The 21,374-nt window shown below is 33.5% G+C and overlaps 3 protein-coding genes across 6 annotated transcripts in view; all 3 read left to right on the forward strand.

Annotated features, from left to right (window-relative positions):
* Positions 1–21,374, forward strand: part of LOC145305908 (voltage-dependent anion-selective channel-like) — a 326,720-nt gene that overhangs the window by 157,738 nt on the left and 147,608 nt on the right. The window lies entirely within an intron of this gene.
* Positions 1–21,374, forward strand: part of sprt (PDZ domain-containing protein sprite) — a 175,151-nt gene that overhangs the window by 147,959 nt on the left and 5,818 nt on the right. For both annotated transcript variants that reach the window (XM_080147771.1, XM_080147772.1), the window contains exons 11-13: positions 11,480–11,551; positions 12,420–12,489; positions 12,756–12,843. In XM_080147771.1, the coding sequence (XP_080003897.1) occupies positions 11,480–11,551; positions 12,420–12,489; positions 12,756–12,843 (230 nt within the window). The remainder of the gene's footprint in view (positions 1–11,479; positions 11,552–12,419; positions 12,490–12,755; positions 12,844–21,374) is intronic.
* RpL15 (ribosomal protein L15) overlaps positions 1–21,374 on the forward strand; it is a 227,898-nt gene that overhangs the window by 55,632 nt on the left and 150,892 nt on the right. The gene's annotated exons all lie outside the window — the stretch shown is intronic.

Below are 21,374 nucleotides of genomic sequence, written 5' to 3' on the forward strand. Positions count from 1 at the left end.
TAAATTTTTTTAACAAAAATTAAAAATTATAGGGGGGGGGGGGCACCCCCCCCCCCCAAAAAAAAAAAAAAAAAAAAAAAAAAAATTTTTTTAGGGCGTAGCCGCTAGTTAAGAAAAATATAGTATTCCGTAAAAGTGATCAATAAGAAATATAAAGTCTTAAAGAAAATTATGGGATAATATATAAGTGTCTGGTTGATCACAACCCCCCCTTAACCTAATCTACATCCCTTAATCCCCTCTTTTTTTGTTTGGGGTAAGATTTATCCTAGTCCCCGTATTAATATGATATTCACATATGCAAATATTGGGTGGAATAATTTTACTTAAAAATATTTTTACTATAGTTATATATACATAGAAAGCAATATTATCTTAAACTTTAGTATCTACGCCCCTTGTGGAGAGGTTGAGGGAAGTTTTTTTTTGGTTGAGGGGTTATTTTTTTAAGGGGGTTGGGCAAATTATCTAAAAAGGTGGTTTAAAATAGATTAAAACCTCCCCTGTGCTTATGAGAAACTTCCCTGCTAAGGAAAGTAAAAATGTGAGTATGTCTGTGCCAAAAGATCTTTGAAACTTCTGGGCCGATAGGGTTATATTGCTTTGTGTGATGATTTTCATCTATTTGAGGAAGGGTAGCTCAACCCTCCCAAAATGAAAATCTTTTAAATTCTAAAACAAAATTTAATCAAGGGGGATGGGTTCCACTCCGTCATAACCTATCATTCTGTTTACCTTGGTTAATTAATACATATGTACATAGATTTTCAAATCCCAATTTTGTATTTTCGTCACTCTAACAATCTTAGAAAATTATACAGGCACTCGTAAGAGTTAGGAAAGCTAAGCAGTGGGAACAAGCCAGCCATTTGAAGACAGCAAAAATATAATAAAATAATCCTTAAAAGAATATAAGGAATTAGGATGGGAGCAGAGAAAATAGCCTAAAGCCCACCCAAGACTTGAATCTAAAAATAAAATAGCTTAAATTATTCTGGGACTAATGTGAATCTTCCCTAAAATAAACAACTCAATCAGTTCTTCAGGTATAGAAATCTTAAGATTTCAACAACAACAAAAAAATTACTTGTTAATATAATGAGGTAATTTTTAACAAAGTTATTGTAATGGTTTTAGGCTATTTTATTTTCATAATTTATTTAAGATTTAGAGCTGTTTTGAGCTATTTTTCTTACCCCTCCCTCCCCATTCGAATACAGAGTCCCTAGATTATAGGAGTAATTCGCTGCTTGATAAAAGTCAGGAATAAGGTATAGCCAACAAGCGAAATAAATATAAAATAATATTTGGGGGGCAGTTAAAAAGGTCGTAAATTCTACTAATTGTTGCACCCCAACGAGAGCTGAAAATCGTGATTTTTTCCCGAATTAATTTCGTAGTTGATTTTAGCTGAATAAAAATTAACTGTAAGACCCCCCCCTCCCCCCCAATGCTAAAAATGGTTTGACATTAACACACGCTAAACATGCCTTTCACGATTTATGATATCTTTTTCTTCTTTAAGATCTCGCGGACAGCGATAAACTTTAAGAGTATTAAAATTTTCATTCTGTCGATGTGCTACGCCCCTTGCGGCCTCTTGGGGCATTTTATGTAGGGGGGGGGGGGGGAAGTCGACCAACACTTTTCTTTTAATTTTAGCTTTAAAAAAGTAAAAAAGCATTTGGATGTGAAGATTTTTTCTGGAAGCTATTTACCATTCTCCAAAATACCCTGCCCTGAACCTATGAGAAGCTACACTGTAAAAAAAAAAGAACCATATCGGTTCAATGGACACACAGACACAGATCCTGTTGCTTTTATATAAGGTTATAACATTTAATAAAAGTGCCCATTGCTGACATATTAATGACTTAATTATTCTAGTAACTTTTTTTATGTTAACTTTATAGCTTTTAACAAAAGTGTTAATGGGTGACATATTATTAGTAGCGAAGCTACTCTATAATTCGAAATGTCCGTCCGTCTGTCCGTCTGTCCGTCCGTCTGAGACAAAGTGGGGGAAACGTGATCGGCTCCTATAAAAGATAGACAGCTGAAATTTTTACTGAAGATTCTCATAACATATGCCCATCTAATCTATACATTGTTTTGTCCATCTGTCTGTTTTTTGGGGTGCTAGATCGATTCCTAGATTTTCATGTTTTCTTGTTTTTCTCAACTCCTTTCTAAGATAATGGGCTGAAATTTTCAGGGATTGCTTAGATTTACAATCTACATAAGTTCCTTTAGCTTTATTGCGATTCATTTATTAATTGGGGTGCTAGATTGATTCCTAGATTTTTAGGTTTTCTATGGTTTTTTCGATTCCTATTTAGGATTGGCAGCTGAAATTATCAGAGATTGAATATGCGCATATTCTACATCAAGTTTCATTAAAAAATTTTGTCTATAAATTGCGGTGCTAGATCGATTCTTTGATATTTTAATTTTTGTGGTTTTTAAGGTTGCGTGATTATTACGGTTTCCTGATTTCCTTATTTTATCAAGATTAATGTTTATTGTATGACACTGCTTTATAGTAATTTTTCCCGATATCCATTCATAATTTTGAGCTTCGCTACTTATGGATGTTGTCATCCTTGTTACATTATGACTACAAACTTCTAACCGTTAAGTGAAATCTAAATCACTTTACGGTGCAGTGGGGCAAATAAAAAAAAAATTTAGTTTATTTACAGGTTTATATAGCAAAATTATTTTTAAAAAACTTTTTAAAAAACTTCTAAGAATTCTAGAATGCTAGATTTGTGTATACCCAATGATAGTAAACAAATTGGTAGATTTCAATTAGTTGTTGAAACTTTTTAACACTCAACTGAATAAACCAACCAATCAAAATAGTCTCCAAAGTTTTTAAACCAAGAAAACATTATTATAAAACTTTTGGGACTACTATAATAAACTTCCCAATGTCCCCTCCCTTCCTCGTGGACCCCAAAGAAATTCTAATGAATTATTTATGAGGGCACATGTCAATATATCGGTGTGCATCAACTTACGCATGTTTTCCTTTCAATTCCTTTTAATTTCCTTTACTCTTATAGAGGCTTTGTTTTTCTTTAAGATAAGATATCCATAACAGCAGCTAAACAGATTAGGTTCTTCATTTAAGGGAAGCTTAACATGGGCCCTTAGATGGTTGTCTTTTTTTTATTGAAAGCGAAGCTTTTCTATAATTAGGGTCGGTCCGTACGTCCCTCCGTCACAGATGGATAGCTTTTTTCGTTAAATTAGGCATGTTAAAATTGTCCTATTTCAAACTCTGCTTGGTGATTCCTTTAGTAGTTAGGTACGATTTAGAAAGTGTAGCAACTCTATAATCATTACAGGAATGTCCGTACGTCCATTTTAAACATGTTGATTTTTTTACTTTTTAACAACAAATTTTTATGTGATCTAATCATCCGATTGATCTGATTTTTGGTAAGTATAATGTTATAAGCAAAGCAACTCTTTAATCAAGTCCTAAAAATATAAGTATGCCCATATACACATTATCCTGTATCAAGCAGTTTTTCAACAAATTTACTTACAATTTTGCTTCGACTCTAATACATTTATGACACTATATAAGTGTTAATGTCCGTTTGTCCTACCGTTTCATTGCTTTTATGGATGTTGTCATCCTTATTTTGATATTAGAATAATAGGCTATTTTTCATCCCATTCCTCCTCCTTTGAATACGAAGATCCTAGTTGCTATGGTTTTAAAATTCTACTCATAATGTATTGTCAACAAATTAATAATAATGTCATTGTGCATGGCCGTTTTGTTTTCATAGTACACCGACAGAAATGTTAATAGTTTTGACAGGGAAGAAAAAAAAACAATTAAAAAAGGACTGTTTGTGATATTGTAATAATATGCAGTTTTTGCTGATTTGATAATATAATACATGTGCAGAAGTGAATACACACCTCTATAAGTCAATATGCAAAAGAGCCAGAGATAAAAGACTAGGCAAATCTTTCCTGAAATAAAAAAAATGACACTTGATAGTTATTCATCGCATTGTATTATAGAGAGCTTTCCGCGGATATTAAAATTAATAATTATGAGGAGATTAAAACAAGTTTTGTTAGCTCGAGTGGCTGAAGGCCCGAGCTTTGAAAACTGGTATTAATTTTATGATTTTTATTTTAATATTCGTCGAAAATTGTCACTAATACTTTGCTTTACATTATTTTTTCAGCATGGCTGAACACCAGTTCTAGTCCAGCAATTATTAATGCTAAACTGGTTGCTTTGTCCTTAGCCGCTAAGGAAGAGCTACGGAGGTCAGGAAAATAGCCCTAAACCACCCATAAACATCTATAAAGCTTTCCAAATAAGTTCATCAGTTCAGACAGCCTTTTCTGAGATATTCAGCTTCAGACCAAAAAACCTTATTTATGTAATATGATATTCAACATAAATTATTGAATATACATATAGACAATTAAATTATACAATGTATTTACTTATAACTTTCTCCGTGGTAAGAAGTTAAAAATCAATTTCACCTGACATCATGATTTGTCAAACTGTCGTTGGCAAATTTCATAGATTTAGATTCAGGGCTCGGCAGCTGTTTTATAATCTAAAAAATCCTGTTAAAAATCTCTTTTAATAAGGCCATGAAGTCAATATAAATATTGTAAGTTTCAAAAAAATACCACCCAAGCGTGTTTAAATAGGCGGCTTATCGGCGGCTGCCGAGCCCTGGTTATTGGCTTGACTGTCTTTTCTAAGATTGGCAGCTATACTTTATAAATTAACAAGCGGCTGCACCCTTAGCCTTTAGTGTCTTACTTTTCTGAAAAATAGCTTAAAACCATGCAATTTTAATGCTATTTGTAATCTACAGAAGGGGTAATTTTGTGTATTATCATTGGGGGTGCACATAAATTCATCGGCCATTGTCTTATCCCTTTAGATCCCTGGCATAACATTAAAATCAAAATGAGAACTCGTAATTTAAAATTTGCATATAAGTGATCAATAAAATCTGCCATATATTAAATTTATGCATCCATCTATCTATCTACATTCTACTACATATAGGTCTATATAATACATTTTTAAATATGGCTTCGACCCAGCCTTAAGGAGCTTTGATCCTTTAGAGGTTGAGAGTTCACCCTCAACTGGGGTGAAAGGTCAACATTTTTTTTTCAGGGGGGTGGGTCAATTTACACCTCCCAAAATATATTTTAACTTTTCCAAGACCAACTCTTAGGGATCTTAAGGGATAATTCAAAGAACGATAAATTGAGGTATATCCCTAATGATTATAAACAATAATTATCACCCCTTCTTGAAATTATTGGTTTAAAAGTTTGAACATTACTAGTATGGAACCAATCAATCAAAACTCAGAAAAAGTAGTCAACAATTTGGAGTCAAAGAATAAGGTAACGTGGTTATAAAACTTTGGGTACCAGTGTAATTTATGATTCAATGTCCCCTCCCTCCTTGCCAATTCTAGGCTTCACTGAAAATTGTGAATCTACCGATATAGCCATTCATGAGATCTTACAATTCACACTTAAAGCTATTTCAGTGTTTAGATACCAAATATTTGATAACTAAATTAACTGAACTTTTGTTCTGCTTATTAAAAGCGAAGCTTTTCTACATTTAGGGTAGGTTGGTCTGTAGGTTGTCGTCGGGACATACGTTCGTTCGCAAGTCTGTAACAGATACCTCTGTTAGAATTACCTATTTGTTTTTAACTTTGCATGATTAAGGATTCCTGTAATAGTTAGGTACGATTTAGATCATTATATGAAATTCAATTCTAAAAACACCAATTTAAGTATTTTTTCTCTTTAACAAGTTCTTTGAATGACGAATCCAAGGACTATTAGAAACATTGTTATAAGCAAAGCTTCGCTTTTTATGAATGTTGTCATCCTTGCTTGTATTTAAATTATTCCTGGACCCAGGGAGAAAGGGGACATTGGACTGTTTATTATACTAGTCCCCAAAGTTTTATAGTAACGTTTTCTTATTCGTTGCCTTTACTAATTTAATCGTTCAGTTAATTAAGTTAAGTGTCCAAACGTTTCAACTACAAATTTTATTCTACAGGAGGGTTAATTTTGTGTATCATAGTTGGGAATTTAAATCAATTTATCGGCCATTGTCTTAGATCCCTTTAGATCCCTGTCCTGTACCAAAAAGCTTTGATTTTTTATAATTGCCTTTTTTTCCAATTTGAGAATTTTTTTGACTTGAATTAACGGTCTCTAAAATCAATTAAATAATGAGATGAATTTTATGTTTTTGTATTGTAGAAATATTTTATTTTAGCGATATCGTCATCAGTTTTAAATGTTGTATTATGAAGACGAAGAAAGTCCCTCAATGACGTCATAAAGATATGGGATGATGAGAGGAGGAGTGGGAAATATAACCCTTAAAAAAGAGGTGGATAATTCCTCGTTTTTATGACGTAACATGCTGATTTTTTGAGGGACTTTCTCGTCTTCAGTATTATACTCTGCAGTTTATTGAACAATTAGATGCTTCGCCTGTATCCTCTAGATGGGTGAGCTGGAAAGTAATGGAAAATAGCCTAAAACCACCCTAAGAAAATTGTAATGTTTCCCTAAATAGTACAACCTATTGGGATCAGCATTTTCAGAGATCTTAAGCTTCAGACAAACCTTTAATTAAATAATAGCATGCTGTAATAAAAAAGGACTTTTGTGTAAATATATATATAGCCATAGAGTCTTTTGCTGCAAAAGTTTTGCCTATCGTTTTGTCGATAATATATTAGTCATGTCTACTTTTATTTATGGGCATAATCGTTCTTGGTAGATTTTTTTAGCATTTTTACTTAAACGTCAAAACGATGTAGGTCCTTTTTCTGCTGTCACGAAAAAACAAACATAAATTTTAAAATTATGCATTTTTAGCTGTAGACCTACTTTTCAATTAATTCTTGTCTGTCTGTCTTTGTCTAAAGGGATAAGACAATGGCCGATAAATTGATGTATATCTCCAATGATGATGCACAAAATTACCCCTTCTTTAGACACTCAACTTAATGAACCAAACAATCAAAATTCGATTAAAGACCCCAAAGTTATTAAGTTAACGAATAAGAAAACGTTGTTATAAAACTTTGGGGGCTACTGTAATAAATATACCTTCCCTTTTTGCACAAAAATACCAACCTAAACCACTTGCTTTTGTAATCGCTCCGCTACTGTATTACAATTTATCCTTGTTTGATAATGATTAAAAGTACAGGTTTTGGAACAAACATTTACAAAATTACATATATTATTTATTATGAATCTAATAAAAAGTTACATACATATTTACATATGTCTGTTTGTACTTTAAGATCTCGCTAATGGCGTCAGATTTGGTTCTTTTTACAATAAGCATATCATGTCCTAGGAAGGTTTTAAACTATTTGGAGGAAATTTTTTTCATCTAATTTCATCCCTCTTTTTAAAGTGTCCCGAGAAGCACCTATAGGTAAGGCAACTAGCCTATATTATCTTAATTATTATTTTGCTTTTCAGGAAAGCTTACCAAGTGGCTTTCGGTGGTTTTGGGCTATTTTTCTACCATTTAAAGGGTTGATTTACTAACCGATGAACAAACAAACTCTCATCTTAATCAGGGATTTAAAGGGATAAGAAATTGATTATACCCAATGATGATACACAGAATTACCCATTCTGTAGATTACAATTAGTGGTACGTTAAAAGGTTTGGACACTCAACTAAATAAACCAACTAATAATAATTCAATAAAAGGCCCCAAGGTTGTTCAGCCTAAGAATAAGAAAATGTTATAATAAGACTAGTGTAATTAACAACCCAATGTTCCCTTCCTCTCTTAATACTTTCATCTCAATGATTTGCAATATTTTATGGATTGACTACTTTTGACACTAAGCTTCTCTATAAAGCACAACTCATCACCCAGACAAACTAAAGGAGTTTTCTTTTGATATACATTATAAATTTAATTTGAATGAAAGTGGTGACGGCTGACATATTGTCGACTTACAGTTACTCTATGCAAACTATTTCTAACGACGTTTTTAATTAAAGTACCTTAATAAAAATTGAACCCTTCCCCTAAATTAAAAATAAGAATTTTTCGTTTGTAAGAAGAAAAATTCCCCCCCCCCCCCCCCATTTATTTTAAATTTGTTTTAAAAATTAATGTGGGAGGGGGGTTCATAGATGTCCAAGGGGGGGGTAATGGGGCGATTAACCCCCCCCCCCAAAATTTTTTTTTTCATTTTACCCCCCCATTTAGAATTTACCCCTTCCCTTGGGGTGCCGTAGACACCCCCAACCATTTAGGAGGGGGTATTTACCCCCCCCCCCCCAAACAATTTTTTGGGGGTAAATACCCCCCCCCCCAAAATAAAAAATCTCTAATAAAAAAAAATTTTACCCCGGGGGTAAATTTTGGGGGGGGTAAACTAATTTCAGATTTCAGGGGGGGTAATTACCCCCCCTCCCCCAAGCAAATTTTACCCCCAGGGTAAAAATTTTGGGGGGAATAAAAAAAATTCTTGACAGTTACCTTGGGGGAAAGCACCCGCTTTTCTATGAAATGACATGATAACAATAGTTTTATGTTGATATAAGAATAACATAACAGATTGACAGGGCTATAAACAGTGCAAACAAAATACTCAAGTCATCCATTTGAAATTTGAAGGATTACAACTTATTTATTTATAGCCAGGGATCTAAAGGGATAAGACAATTACTAATAAATTGATGTACATCCCCTATGATGATACATAAAATTACCCCTTTTCTAATTATAATTTTTTAACACTCAACTTAATAAACCAACCAATAAAATTTAAATAAAAGTCCCCAAATTTGTAAGCGAACAAATAAGAAAACGTTATTTTAAAACTTTGGGGACTAGTGTAATAAACAGCCCAATGTTCCCTTTCTCCCTGATTTATGGACATAGGTTGAAAATAAATGGAATGATTGCCAAAAGATAGAGAGGGATGGGGCAATAGACTTTAAAAATTATTGCCACCCAAAAAACTCGTTTTGCCATTGGTTAGCATAAAATTCTAAATAAATTGCCATATGGCGATAGGAAATATGGAAATTTTGGGATTTGGGCACCGCAGTTATTGGCCAAACAGCGTTTTTGCTCCCCACAGTCTTTTGGAATATGAAAAAAAGAAGCAGGGACATTTATAGATTGGTTGTAAGTTATCTAAATGTAATATTCTATGTTTATCAAACTCAGTAATGACAACGGATATAGTATATACGTGGATATTATGACAGGGAAAAACTTATCATCAATTTAGGTTGCTAACATGGAACTCATTTATTGGTCAGTTCTTCATGCAGTAGAAAAGTGGTTGAATGGGGGTATCGTTATTTTAGCCCGCTGCAAGTAACACTTTGTTAGAGTACATGAAAATCCCGTGCAACATCCAATTTTTATAAATCGATTGTAATGACACAATAAAAATAGGTTTCTCTTTTTATTTACTTTGCAGTTTTACTAACGAAGCTACTTTGCAATTAATTTGCTATTATAGAATTGAAAATCATGAAAATTCTTATATCAAAAAGCTGCTAAGCTTTCCAAATTATGCCTACATTTTACAGGAATCATTTTGCATTGATCATTGATCAAAACTATCCATTATGGACGATGTATCTACTCTTGATACGACTATATAAATTAAATGGTTAAACTTTTCAGGAAAGCTTTATAAATGTCTTTTAGAGGTTTTAAGCTATTTTTCATAAATCCTTCGCCCTCATTTAGAGGCTAGCTGCGAAGCGACTAGTATAAAAAAAGTATTATATATATGAAGTAAAACTAACAAAATATGACAGCTTTTGCCCCTAAGAAATAATTAAATTATCAAAAAAAATTCTTTAATAAGTAAATGAGTATGCCTATCTGTTCGGTACGGTTAGCTATTTACCGGTATTTCTTTTTTATTTAACGGTATTTCTTTTTTATTTACCGGTATTTACCGGTATTTTTTATTTACCGGTATTTCTTTTTTATTAACCTTTCAGATATAAAGTCTGTAAGTTTTTATATGTTCGATCATATATATAGTTATAACTGTGTAAAAAATGCTTATAAAACAGCCCTTTTTCTACCTCAGATACTAAAACAGCTTATTTACAAGCCCAAGTTTAAATATGTATGATCACTTGGGCTTGTAAATAAGCTGTTTATGCATTTTAGGTCGAAAAAGGTCTGTATTGTAAGCATTTTTTAACATTTATGGCTATATATATGATCGAACATATAAAAACTTACAGACTTTAAACATTTATGTCGACTAAATGACATGACACAAAAGTTGTCATAGCTGACAAATTATCGACATAACAATGTTCTAAAAACTTTATGTATATTGCTATCCTTTTTTAAAAAAATTTTACAGAACTTCCTTTAAATGTTTTAAAACCAATCCCCTAAAAAATCCGTGATATAAGGCCTAAAGCACCAAAAAAATTTGTGTGTTTTCTGCAGTGATAAAACAATGGACGATAAATTGATATACAACCCTAATAGGGGGGAACATTAAATTTTACTTCAAAAGAAAAAGACTTTTTTTTTGGGGGGGGGGGAGGGGGCCTGAGGTATATTTTTTAGTGGCTATTTTTCTATAGTTACCCTTCTTCCCCAAAAACAGTTATAAACCTTCCCTTAACCTGTAAGAAGAGTTTGTTAGCTACAGAGAGAAACAGAGACGTCTGTAGACATCCTGTTACTTTAAATTAATCATAGTTTGCCCTGTCCTGCTATTTTCCAACCTTCATAATATAAAACCTTGTTGAAAATGATTATAAATAATTTGGGGTGTAAATTTCAATAATTTTTTCAGCTATAAACCTCAAATATTCAGGTACTCAAAAATTTATTATTAAAAAAGCAAAAAAAAATGTTAATGCTGCGACTACGGGCGTGCGGCTGAAGGGTGTACAGTACCCTGCCCCGCCCAACACTTTCCAGGAAAATACATTGCACACCAAAGGCTGCGTCTCTAGCCTACTGGTTCTTTTCCTTGCCCAAATAAATACCTTACACGAACCCCCCGTAATATTTTTAACCTACTATTTACAGAATAAGTTTTATTCTTTTCTCATTAAACATGTAGAATCTTCACAATAACAAATCAGTTGTCTACATCAAATACCATTCGAGTAAATAATTGACAGACGCGCTGACAAAGCAATCTATTTATCAGATGTTTCTTTTTAAAGGAATTTCCACGGAAATGTCAGAAGTATAGCTTATAAATCCCATTTTTCTTTAAATTATTGGAAATGATGTTTTTTTCTGGAGGGAGATATTGTGATGGTTTGTCCTTTCTTCTGATTTTAGAGCTCCGCTTTTATGGATCCTGTCCTGCTTGTTTTTAAGGGATTCATCACAATTTATGTCAGAAGTAAATCTTATAAATATAATTTTTCTTTTTTCAGGAGGGAGATATTGTGTTGGAACTTAATGGAGAAAGTATGCTTTCCATCCAGACAGAAGAGGATTGGCTACAGGTATAATTCAGACAGACAGGATAGACAGACAGATAGACGGACAGACAGTCAGACAGACAGACGTGTTGGAACTAAATGGAGAAAGTATACTTTCCATACAGATAGAAGAAGATTGGCTACAGGTATAATTCAGACAGACAGGATAGACAGACAGACAGTTAGACAGACTGACAGGACAGACAGACGTGTTTGAATTGAATGGAGAGAGTATGCTTTCCATACAGATAGAAGAGGATTGGCTCCAGGTATGGTTAATAATTAGTGCCTGATGGACAGACAGACAAGCAGACAGACAGATGAGGATTGGATCCAGGTATGATTAATAATTAGTGCATGATGGATAGACAGACATACAAGAGAGACCTACAGGATAGACAGACAGACAGACAGTTAGACAGATACACGTGTTGGAACTATAATGGAGAGAGTATGTTTTCCATCCAGACGGAAGAGGATTGGCAACAGGTATGGTTAATAATTAGTGCCTGATGGACAGACAGAAAGACAGACAGACAGTTAGACAGACAGACAGACGTGTTGGAACTTAATGGAGAGAGTATGCTTTCCATACAGATAGAAGAGGATTGGCTCCAGGTATAGTTAATAATTAGTGCCTGATGGACAGACAGAAAGACAGACAGACAATCAGACAGACAGGACATACATACAGACAGACAGACAGACAGACATGCAGACAGTTAGATATACAGACAGGACAGACATACAGACAGACAGACAGACAGACGGACAGACAGTTAGACAGACAGACAGACAGACAGATAGATAGATAGATAGACAGACAGACAGTTAGACAGACAGACATTTTTATTCTAACTGCAATTAAAAAACATTTTTTTCTTTTTATAAGGTGAAGGATCGCGTGAACCTTCCCTGGAGACTAGTGGCGGCTAGACCAGGACCTGGCCATGATAATACAGGTACTCTATATATTATGATAACATCCATAAAAGCAAATCATAAGAAATGCAAGACGGTATGAAAATTTAACAGTGGTTTTAATGTTTGACGGAAAGTTTAAAAAAAAATATTACTGCTTCGTCCCTAGCATCTAGGATTTTGTTTTATTTGAAACAAAGAATACTCAATCTGCACAGTAAATCTTAAGGGAGAAGCTTACTAATTTATATCATAGATTTATACATATTATTTTGTTGTATATTTTTACTAATCTAATATATTTTAGGATGTGGAGAGGGAGGCCACTCTGTAAGTAATGAGGAGGGAGCAGAAATGAAAGGTCTACAACAAGACATAGCTCTCATTCAATCAAGGTAGGATTTCAACGGGCGGTTTCCCTCGTTGTTCCTAGTCGATCACGGAAAACCTCCTTTATTTTAAAGTTAATCAGATTTAAGGTAAAGGGAAGTGGGCGTTTTTTAGTGGTATTAATTGTTGCTTTTAACTAGGTTAGGTTATTTAAGTACAGGGTAGCACCGAAGAGTTAGGGTACTGCAGATATAGGCCCCCCACAGGGGTTTTATTAAAACAAACTACCCTCCCTCTTATTTTCAATTCAAATATAAGGGGAAGGGATTTCTGTGCTCTTTAGGCATTTTGAGGGAAAGCATCTACGCCCCTAAAGCTCTCTAGGGACACTTTTGGTGGTGTCATTTTTTTATGTTGGAAAAGTGGTGTTACTCTCCCCCAAAATAGTTTTAAACCTATGGGAAGCTACATTGTAAATGAGATAATATCGGTCTAGTGGTTAGCGAGATCCTTCCTTACAGGCAAAAAACCTTACTACTTTATATAATAGGATTAATTAGACAAAACCCAAAAAAAATTCTAAAGGCTAGGGACGCATCCTTTAATATTTAAATAATCCTAAAAGGCAATGGGCGCACTTATCTAAATACTGAGCCGTAACTTTAATCATTATAAAGGCTAGGTACGCAGCCGATAGTATTAAATTACAAAGCTGTATCTGCATTAATTCTATAGGCCAGATGCACAGCCGCTAGTCCTTATACTAAAGTAACAGGATGTCTATATTGTCTGTTTGTCTGTGTGTTTGTGTGTCTGTGTGTTTGTACCAAAGGATCTCGCTAACCGCTGAACCGATCAGGTTTTCATTAACAGGGTAGCTTCTCATAGCTCCCGGGAAGGTGTAAAACTATTTTTTTTGTGTTTTCTCTTGGGAGGGTAACACCCCCATCCCAAGAGAAAACACAAAAAAAAATTTACCTTAAGAGACTTGAACGCAACATAGCAAGGTATCGTAAAGACTTAAAAGCCATATAGATGGGTATCGTATTATTTTAAAAAAAACATTTAAAGTGCCACTGGAGGCCTCTAGGGGCGTAGCCGCTAGTATTTAAATATAGAGCCGTGACTTTAATAATAGATTCAATAAACAACAATTGAAATGCTAAATAAACAAGGACGATACTAGACAATATACAAGAGTGGCGCAGCCATAATAGTTTATTTGAATAATGTGCTTGTTAATTTCGAATCTAATAAATTATTAGATTATGCGCCTCTAGCATCTGAAGGCTTTGTATTTGAAGGAGAAGAAAGGGGCCAGTATAATAATAGCCTAAAACCATCAAAAAACTTAAAAGGCCGACTATTATCCTGGGACCCTCGTGAAGGTTCCTTTAAATGAAGAACTCGACCAGTTCAGTGGTAGAGAGATATTATCTGATAAACAAAAAAACCTTACTACTTTATGTAATAGGTTTGACAAATATAGATACCTGACTTACATAAATGATTAATTTGAAATAACCAGGGACAAGGGATAAACAATAATTTGGAGTGATATCGATCAATCAATCAAAAATTGCCCATAATGGCGATTAAAATTATTAGTTAAAAGGATTGGACACAACTGGTTTGGAACAAATGAATTAAAAGTACCCAAAGTTTTAGAGCCAACAAATACTTTGGGTACCAGTGTTACTGTTTAATTTGTCCCCTCCCTACCTGCAATCAAACCCACTTTATATTTCCTTTCCCATATAGATACATCTTAAAACCAAGATTTTTCTAAAGAAATCAAAATGGATAGTTGCATGAAGTGCATTTAACACGTTTGATTGCAAGCATAAATTACAAGATATATAATTTTGTATTACAATAAAAAGCAATCAATTAGGCACCCCGAAAATAGTCATCATGCTTTTTTTTGTGGTAACAGGACATCCATTTATGTTGCATATTTCCAAAATATATGATTTTCAAGTCTTGATATTTTTAAAACTACGAAGTAGAAAATTGAAATTCTTTCAAATATTTTTCCTATAGATGTAGTTTAAACTATAAAACAGAAAAAAATATGCAGTTCACTAAATTAAAGTTAAAATGCATTTCGTGCAACTACCCCTTTTAAATTAGCTAAATGTTTAAACAGAACAAACTAAATACAAATGTACAAACGAACAGATAACTATAATAATATTGAAGTTATGCTTGTAAAAACAAGGATGACAACATCCATAAAAGCGAAGCACAGAAACGGTAGGACAAACGGACATTAACGCTTGTATAGTGTCAGAACTGAATAATCAGAATATAAATGTGTAAGAGTCAAAGCAAAATTGTAAGTAAATTTGTTGAAAAACAGCTTGATTCAGGATAATGTATATGGACATACTTACATTTTTAGGACTTGATTATAGAGTTGCTTCGCTTATTACATTATACTTTGTTGTCCCAGGAATCAATATACCAAAAATCAGATAAATCGGATGATTAGATCACATAAAAATTTTTTGCTAAAAAAATCAAAAAATCAACATGTTTAAAATGGACGTACGGACATTTTGGTGATGATTATAGAGTTGCTACGCTTTCTCAATCGTACCTAACTACTAAAGGAATCACCATGCAAAATTTGAAATCGATAGGACAATTCTAACATGCCTAAATTAACGAAAAAAGCCATCCGTTACGGACGTACGGACGTTCGGACGTACGGACGGACCGACCTTAATTATATAAAAATACTAGAGTTGGCTCGATATAATTATCTCCCTATTGGCTAGTTTTCTATATGCATATCTATTTCTCAATAAATCTATTTTCCTCACCCGGCATTACTAACTAAAAGAAAGTAAATATTTAATAATCTAAATGATTTTAAAAAGATTTTTTAAATTATATTTTTTTCTTTACATTACCATCACCAAAGGGTTAATGATGATGATTACAATTTTAGTTTAATATTTGAACACACAAAGTGTCGCCACAATCGAATTCTTTTAAAACAGAGTTTTCTTAAATTTAATATATTATAAATTTAAATTTTCTTTTTTATGATTAGAAATTAAATACATTAATATAAGGTAAATAGCAACATGAAATTAAAAAAAGGAATTTATTTTTAATAAAGTAAAATAATGGGTCTTATCGTTCTGGGCAATGAGAGTTTATTATGGATTATTGGAGCACTATGAGTTTTAAACAAATATTCCTTGGAAAACTTGAGCTCGTTTATAGACATTTATTTCCTATATAGATCTGACATGGATCTTGAAGCAATTAAGCAGGCCGTTTTGTACATGTTAAAAATTGGAAGATTTCATTAAATAAAAGTTATCGCAAATATACTTAGTAAATAACAAGGATGACAACATCCATAAAAGCGAAGCACTGAAACGGTAGGACAAACGGACATTAACACTTGTATAGTGTTTCTTAATTATCATAATATAAATTTATAAGAGTCAAAGCAAAATTGTAAGTAAATTTGTTGTAAAACTGCTTGATACAGGATAATTTTTTTATGGACATACTAACATTTTTAGGACTTGATTATAGAGTTGCTTCGCCTTTTACATTATACTTTGTTGTTTCAGGAATCAATATACCAAAAATCAGATCAATCCGATGATTTGATCACATAAAAATTTGTTGTTAAAAAAGTAAAAAAATCAACATGTTTAAAATGGACGTACGGACATTTTGGTAATGATTATAGAGTTGCTACGCTTTCTAAATCGTACCTAACTACTAAAGGAATCACCATGCAAAATTTGAAATCGATAGGACAATTCTAACATGCCTAAATTAACGGAAAAAGCTATCCGTTACGGACGTACGGACGGACGGACGGACGTACGGACGTACGGACGGACCGACCCTAATTATAGAAAAGCTTCGCTTTTAAAAATACAATAGTAACGGGGCTAAAGGTCAATAGGGCTTTGTGTTTGGCTCGATCTTGTTGTTGTGTAGTAGCGAAGATATTCTACAATTCTTTATATGTTGTGGTCTGTCAGTCTGTCAGTAATACGCGAAGACGAAGAAAGTCCTTCAATGACGTCATTATAATGAGGAATGAGGAGAAAAGTAGTGGGAAAGAAAAGCCCTAAAAAAGAGTTAAATAATCTCTCGTTTTTATGACGTAACATGCTAGCTGATTTATTGAGAGACTTTCTTGGTCTTCGTAATATACTCACGCGTAGCTTTCTAATAAGCACTATAAAATCGGCTGAAAATCAGCATATATTGTAAAATTTTAACATGTTCTTATATAAAAGTAACAGGATATATATCCATCTGTCTGTTTGTATGTATTTTAAGATCTCGCTAACCGCTGGATCTACATGACTATACTTTCTGGTGAAGCTTCTTATAGGTCTTGAGAAGGTTTATAATTCTTTTTTTGGGAAGAATCTCCCAAGAGAAAACCCCCCGTAAAAAATACCCGCACCCTCTTTTTTACTTTTTCTTCATATACTAACCAGCGGCTACGCCCCTAGAGGCCTCTTGTAGCACTTTAAATGTTTTTTTAATAACATGTCTATGTTGCGTTTAAGTCTATACGTAAAATTTTTTTTGATTTTTTGTGGTTTTTCTTGGGAGGGTGATGGTACCCTCCCCCAAAATAGTTAAAAACCTTCCCGGGACCTATGAGAAACTACCCTAATAATGAGAACCCGATCGGTTCAGCGGTAAGCGAGATCCTTCGCTACAGACAAAAAAAGCTTATTACTTTATATAATAGGATTTGAAAGTAGTGGGTCTTCTAAACCCAATCCACCTCCCCCCCCCCCCCCCCCCAGTTCTTGAAGTGCCCCTAGAGGCCTCTGGGAGGCGTAATATGAAACTATCCCTTTCACTTTGACAAAACTTTGTTTCTGTGGCTTTTAGTGAATTAACATTGTTGTAATTAAAATAATTAAATTCTTTTCTTTTTGGCATTGATCTTTAAATTAAAGGAAAGGAACATATAATCTGTCAATTATTTTTAAAACTAGTAGTTACGGGCCTATAGGTCTCTAGGATCACCTGGAGGCGCAAGGGGGGAAGTCACCCCTCCCCTTTTTCTATTTTAGTTTTCAAAAGATTTAGTAAAAACAAATTATGGAGGGGGTCATTTATTTCAAGGCTCGATTTCTCTTTGGAGGGTGGTAGTACCCTCCCCTAAAATAACTATAAAAAAAGTTATAAATGTTTTATGTGGAGGGGGTCTTTTATTTCTAGATGCGATTTCTTTTGGGAGGGTTGCGGTACTCTCCCCAATAATTGTTATAAACTTTCCCTGGAGCTATCAGAAGGTACATAAAAAAAGAGAACCACATCGGTTCAGCAGTTAGCGAGATCCTTAGTTATATACATACAGATAGACATCCACTTACTTTAATACAAGGAAATTTTAACCTTAAATTTACTTTTCCACAATTTATTTACTAGAGTACTTATATCTAATTCTATTTTAAAAATCAATCTATTTGTTCAGTTAGAAATCAGAGGCCGTATAATCGTTTCTTTTTAGTACCGAAGCTACTCTATAATTCACTTTTCGTATGGTTATTAAAATATATGTACGTTTGTTTGTTTGTTGGTCGTTTACAAGCAATGGATACAATGTAATTTACTTTGCTGCTCTCAAAGATAGGGAGCTGAATTTTGCAATGGGCTTTTTATTACAATAGTCCCCAAAGTTTTATAATAACGTTTTCTTCCTTGTTTTCATTAATTCTTCTAAATAAAATTAACTTTCAATTTTAATTTGTTTTGGAGAAACAAACTTATAAAAGAAAATGAAATAACAAGGATGACAACCAAGAGAGGGGCGTTAATGGCTGTTTCCCCCCTCACACTAAAATACCTCATTTTACATCCCCCTGGAAATTAGAAAAAATAATCGATAACACTCCTTAAACTATTAAAAATCCCTTAGTTTACTTCCCTAAAAAAGCGTGGACTTTCTTGGTGACAACAGTCTTAATTAGCGAAGCCAAGAAATTTAAAACAAATCTCGACGGACTGACAATAACAAAATCAACCAAAAAATACCTATCTTTGATAGTAGCTGAGTAAATCATTTCAAAATTATAGAGTAGCTTCGCTTCTTACAACCTAACATGCCCTTTAATTTAAACTTAGCTTAGTTATCATTTATAAGAATACTAGCGGCTTCGCCCCTAGCCTCTAAAATTTTTTGGGCGAAATAAGGACCAAGGAAATCTTCTACAAAAAAAATGAGGGGGGGGATTTTTTGTTTTTGGGGGGTTAGGGGTGTCCCACCTCCCAAGAAAATAGCCTAAAACCACCACAGGACCAGTAGGTATACTCCCTGAAGAGTAGAATCCGATCGGTTCAGTGGTTACCGAGATCTTAAGGGACGGACGGACGGATAGACAGACAGACAGACAGACAGACGGACGGACAGACAGACAGACAGACATCGTTCTACTTTGTATTATAGATTAATTCTCTTATTTTAAAACATTAATCCAACTATTTTAGAGATCTTTAATGAAAAACAGACAGACGCCCTATTTACATTTACTTGATAAAAATTTTAATTTTCTAGTCATCAAATATTAACAATAGAAATTTCCTTTTTAAAATAAGTTAATATCTTTTTATAAAAGGACAAAAAGATGTTTGAATTTTTTTGTAAATAAAAAGCACAAAAGCATTGGATCATGGAAAGAAAATGAAGTAGCGGGTTTCGTCGCATTTTCACAGTAGCTTTTCTCCTATTTCTAGCACCTGCTGGGAGCTCTAACCTTGCGGGGCAATCATTAACCTTTACCTAACCTAACATAAACAAAAGCTACTGTGAAAATACGACGAAACCCGCTACTTAGTTTTCTTTTATCGACCATATTATCTATCTATCTATCCAGTGGTGTTCACAGGGGTTTTTGACAAGTCCCGTACAATTTTTAACACCCCTTAAACCTAAATCAAACCCCCATACAATTTATATATCAGGGGGTTCATTCCTAGCGGGGTGTATTCACCCCCCCCCCCGTTTATTTTACCAGGGGGTGGATACGTCACCCTTCTACACGCCTCTGTATCTATCCATCTATCCAAGATATTGATTGCAAAAATATTGAACTTTTGTGCAACTAAATGGCCTTACGACATGAAAAACATATATTTATAGCTTCGAAACTCATAAATATTGTATTTTTAGGTCCCAAAATTGCAAATAAGTTCGGATATTAATATCCAGAAAGACAAATTATATAGTAGGGAAGCTACTAAATAATACACTTTTTAGGAGAGAAGCTACTATGTATTTTAGTTTGTCTGTTCGTTTGTTCATCCAATAAAGTAAAACACTAGAAGGGGAAGGGGCTAAATAACTGTATGTTCACATCCCAAGGACCGTGAGCCTACTCTCAATTGGGTCTTTGAAGACAATACTTTCGGAAATATTAACACAGCCAAGTAGCAGAAATAATTTGCTAGCAGACGAAACAGGTCCTTGGCAAAGGAAGGGAGGTAGTTATCAGTATATACATCTATATTATAGATCTGTTGTTTATCCATGTTTTTTTGTGCTTTGCTTCTTATGACGTTATTCTTTTTTTACGCAGGACGTTCCGCAATTTTAAAATTTGCCGATAAACAAGAAAATTACACTTATTTTTGTTAACTCTTTGAGCTATTTGTTAAACATAACAGTTATGTTTTAAATCAATGAAGCGATTCTGTCATACTTCAATTTTAACAAAAAAATATTTTCAACTTTCCGAAGTTACTTTAGCCTCATTATTGACAATTATGTGTAATCACTTCTGCACATTAATTATATTATAAAAACATCATAATCGCATTTTATTACAACAGAACAAACTGCCCCTTCTTATCACCAAATAACCCTTCATAGATTTTTAATATTGTGTCTTTTTTGTGGGGATCTTAAGGGATATGACAATGGCCGATAAATTGATGTACGTACAAGTACATATCTAATGATGATTCATTAAATTACCCCTCACTAGATTACAATTACCCAACGAATTAAGATTAAGTTGTTTTAAAACTTTGGGGAATAGTATAATTAATAGCCTTATATCCCAGAGAGAAGGAGTGCTGTTTATTTACTGGTCCCCAACGTTTTATAATAACGTTTTCTTATTCGTTGGCTTAACAACTTTGGGAACTTCAGTGAATTTTGATTGGTTGATTCAACAAGTTGATTGTTCAAACGTATCAACCACTGCACTGAATTTAATCTACAGATGGGGTGATATTGTGTATCATTATTGGGAAAGTACATCAATTTATCGGCCATTGTCTTATCCCTTAAGATCCCTGCAAATTTACCCTTACTCAACTTAATGAACTAAGCAATCAAAATTTAATAAAAGTCAAAAGTCTTTAAAAACTTTGGGGACTAGTGTAATAAACAGCTTAATATACCCACTCTCTTTTATATTTTTGCGGAAATGATTGCACAGTTTTGACAATCAGTAGAGTAACTGTTAACCATAGAAAAAAGTATGTTTAAAGACAGATTTAGCATGGATGATGAAATTTAAAATTAATTTGCAGTTCAATATGGCAAAGATAAGCATGAAATAATATTTATTCCAGTATGGCTTCA

Source organism: Acartia tonsa, chromosome 14 (assembly GCF_053477335.1).
Source record: "Acartia tonsa isolate MP-2025a chromosome 14, ASM5347733v1, whole genome shotgun sequence".
In the NCBI taxonomy this organism is placed as follows: Eukaryota; Metazoa; Arthropoda; class Copepoda; order Calanoida; family Acartiidae; genus Acartia; species Acartia tonsa.